General features: G+C 33.9%; 1 protein-coding gene across 1 annotated transcript; it reads left to right on the top strand.

Moving 5' to 3' along the window:
* The first annotated feature begins 244 nt into the window (after positions 1-244).
* LOC145005357 (uncharacterized) lies at positions 245-1,282 on the top strand. Its single transcript, XM_078964439.1, has one exon. It carries the CDS (start codon positions 245-247, stop codon positions 1,280-1,282), a length of 1,038 nt encoding a protein of 345 aa, XP_078820565.1.
* The last annotated feature ends 1,849 nt before the right edge of the window (positions 1,283-3,131 follow it).

The following is a 3,131-nucleotide window of genomic DNA, read 5'->3' as shown; positions in this document are numbered from 1 at the left end:
TAGTGATTAACTAGTATAAATAGCATTATCACATATGTAAAAGGTACACCAATTTGAATACTTTATATAAGTTATCAAATTCTCTCCAAATCTCCTTTCTTCTTTCTTCTTTCTTAAAGGTTCTTAGTTTAGTTTTACTAATCTTCTTTTAATTACATCAAATTTATAACACGTTATCAGCACGAAAGCTCAAACAAAGGTTATTTAGAAGTGGAAATCACATCTATCTTAATCAAGTTACATTATGTCCAACATTGCAAAGCTCGAGTTTGCAGCACTTGAAGTTAGCGGGAAAAACTATGTGCCATGGATGATAGATGTAAAAATGCATCTTGAGTCCATAGGAATCTCAAATGCTATAAATGAATTTAATAATTGCTTGGCACAAGACAAAGCAAAAGCACAAGTTTTTCTTCGTAAGCATATTGATGAAATGTTAAGATTTGAATATCTTGATGTTACTGATCCAAGTATTCTCTGGAATCTTTTGAAAGAAAGATTTGATCATCAAAAGGAAGTTATACTTCCAAATGCTAGAGATGAATGGAGAACACTGAGGTTTCAAGACTTCAAGAAAGTAAATGAATACAACTCAACTTTGTTTAGAATATGTTCACAACTCAAATATTGTGGACAAGAAGTTACTGATGAAGATATGTTGGAGAAAACTTACTCCACATTTCATGCAACAAACATTACCTTGATGCAACAATATCGGATGCAAAAGTTCACAAGATATTCTGAACTGAATGCATGTCTGCTCGTTGCAGAGCAAAACAATGAACTCTTGATGAAAAATCATGAATCTCGTCCAACGGGATCAGTAGCACTTCCTGAAGCAAATGCTACAAATATTGATAGTCATCGAAACAATACACGTGGACGAGGGCGTGGTCGTGGTCGAGGACGAGGCCGTGGCTATTTTAATCGAAACCAAAGCCATAATCAGAACCATAATTCTGGTCGTGGACAAGGTAATAATCGTGGTCGTGGCCAGAAAAGGAATAATTACCAACATTCACAAAGAAACAATGTCCACATACAAGATAAGGCCAAAGTGGCAAGGCATGACACTGGGACATCACAAAAATCTGATGGTGCATGTTATAGATGTGGTAGCATAGGCCATTGGTCAAGGACCTGTCGCACACATGCACATCTTTGTCAACTTTATCAAGAGTCCATTAAAGGAAAAGGAAAGGAAGCAAACCTCATTGATAATGTTGAATTCACTCCGCTAAATGTTGCCGATTTCTGCAATGACATGGAAGACATTAACTAAAAAAAAATCTATTATTGTGCTAGTAAAACTGTTTTTCCTTCGTTTATTTTGCATGTAATGCCTTTCCTTCAATAAATGAACTTTCTTTTAATAATAATTATGATTATGTTTATTCACTTACTAGGTATGAGACCCGTGTACTACACGGGTTTATTAAAAATAAAAATTTAATATCAATATTTAAACTTTAAATTTAAAATCAATATTTAATATCAATATCAATTTTAGAGCTCTCATTAATTATGACATTTATTACATTATAAATATATCAATTCTTTTTCAAGGAAGCATTTAATTCTCTCATATTGTAATCGAAATAAGTTGTGATATGTGAACAAATCAGAAAATTACATGTGGAAATAAGTAAATTTTAAAAATCTATTAAAATGCCATGTGTCCAAATCAATGAGGACATGACATGTGGCAGAAAATGGGTTTTATTTATTAGTATAGATTATTCCTTTCATATGTGAAGTTTAATATGAGTCCAACTGGAGCACAACACCAAGAAAAGATTGGAGATCTTTGTATAGCAGATAGTGGTAGTACACATACTATTCTGAAATCAAAGAAATATTTTTCAAAATTAGTACCAACAAAAACAATTATACATACAATATCAGGTCCTGCAGACTTGATAGAGGGAACCGGGAAAGCCCATTTTATATTACCAAATGGTACAAACTTTTGTATAGAAAATGCCTTATTTTCTCCAAAGTCTAATAGAAACTTATTAAGTTTCAATGACATATATTTCAAAGGATATGACACAAAGACTGTGACCATTGAAAATAAGAAATATATGTATATTATAGACAAAAGTCATGTGCTTGAAAAACTACCAACACTTGATTCCGGTCTACATTATACATATATACATATGATTGAATCAAATATGGTAATCGAAGGAAAACATTGTGATCCTGGGACATTCAGTTTATGGCATGATAGGTTGGGCCACCCAGGATTAACAATGATGCGAAGGATAATTGAGAATACACATGGGCATCCATTGAAGGACCAAAAGTTCCCTCAATCCAATAGCATAAAACCATGTATATCTTGTTCCCTTGGAAAGTTAATTATAAAACACTCTCCAATGAAAGTTGAAAGGGAATCACCTAGATTTCTAGAAAGAATTCAAGGTGATATATGTGGACCGATTCACCCTCCATCTTGACCATTTAGATACTTTATGGTCTTAATAGATGCATCCAGCAAATGGTCTCATGTTTGCCTATTATCAACTCGTAATATGGCATTTGCAAAGCTTCTTGCCCAAATTATTAAATTAAGGGCACATTTCCTTGATTATACTATCAAAAGAGTGAGACTTGATAATGCTGGTGAATTTACTTCACAAGCATTTAATGACTATTGTATGTCTGTCGGAATTATTGTTGAGCATCCAGTTGCTCATGTACACACACAAAATGGTTTAGCTGAATCACTGATTAAACGTCTCCAGCTAATAGCTAGACCATTGATAATGAGGACCAAACTTCCTGTGTCTGTTTGGGGCCATGCAATCTTACATGCTGGATCATTGATACGCATAAGACCAAGTTCATATCATGTATATTCTCCACTACAACTTGCTTTCGGTCAAGAACCAAATATATCCCATTTGAGAATTTTTGGGTGTGCAGTATATGTCCCTATTGCACCACCTCAACGGACAAAAATGGGTCCTCAAAGAAGGTTGGGACTATATGTTGGTTATGAGTCAGTCTCTATTATAAGATATCTTGAACCATTAATAGGTGATGTTTTCACAGCACGCCTAGCAGATTGTCAATTTGATGAGGCAAATTTCCCATCATTAGGTGGATAAAAGAAGATCATGGAA

Source organism: Lactuca saligna, chromosome 1 (assembly GCF_052625555.1).
Source record: "Lactuca saligna cultivar CGN05327 chromosome 1, ASM5262555v1, whole genome shotgun sequence".
NCBI lineage: Eukaryota > Viridiplantae > Streptophyta > Magnoliopsida > Asterales > Asteraceae > Lactuca > Lactuca saligna.
The sequence above is the reverse complement of the archived record's forward strand: the minus strand, read 5'-3'. Positions and strand labels throughout refer to the sequence as shown.

Bases quoted from the DNA above. Each gene is read 5' to 3' on its own strand.
- LOC145005357 (XM_078964439.1), top strand. From the start codon at position 245: ATGTCCAACATTGCAAAGCTCGAGTTTGCAGCACTTGAAGTTAGCGGG.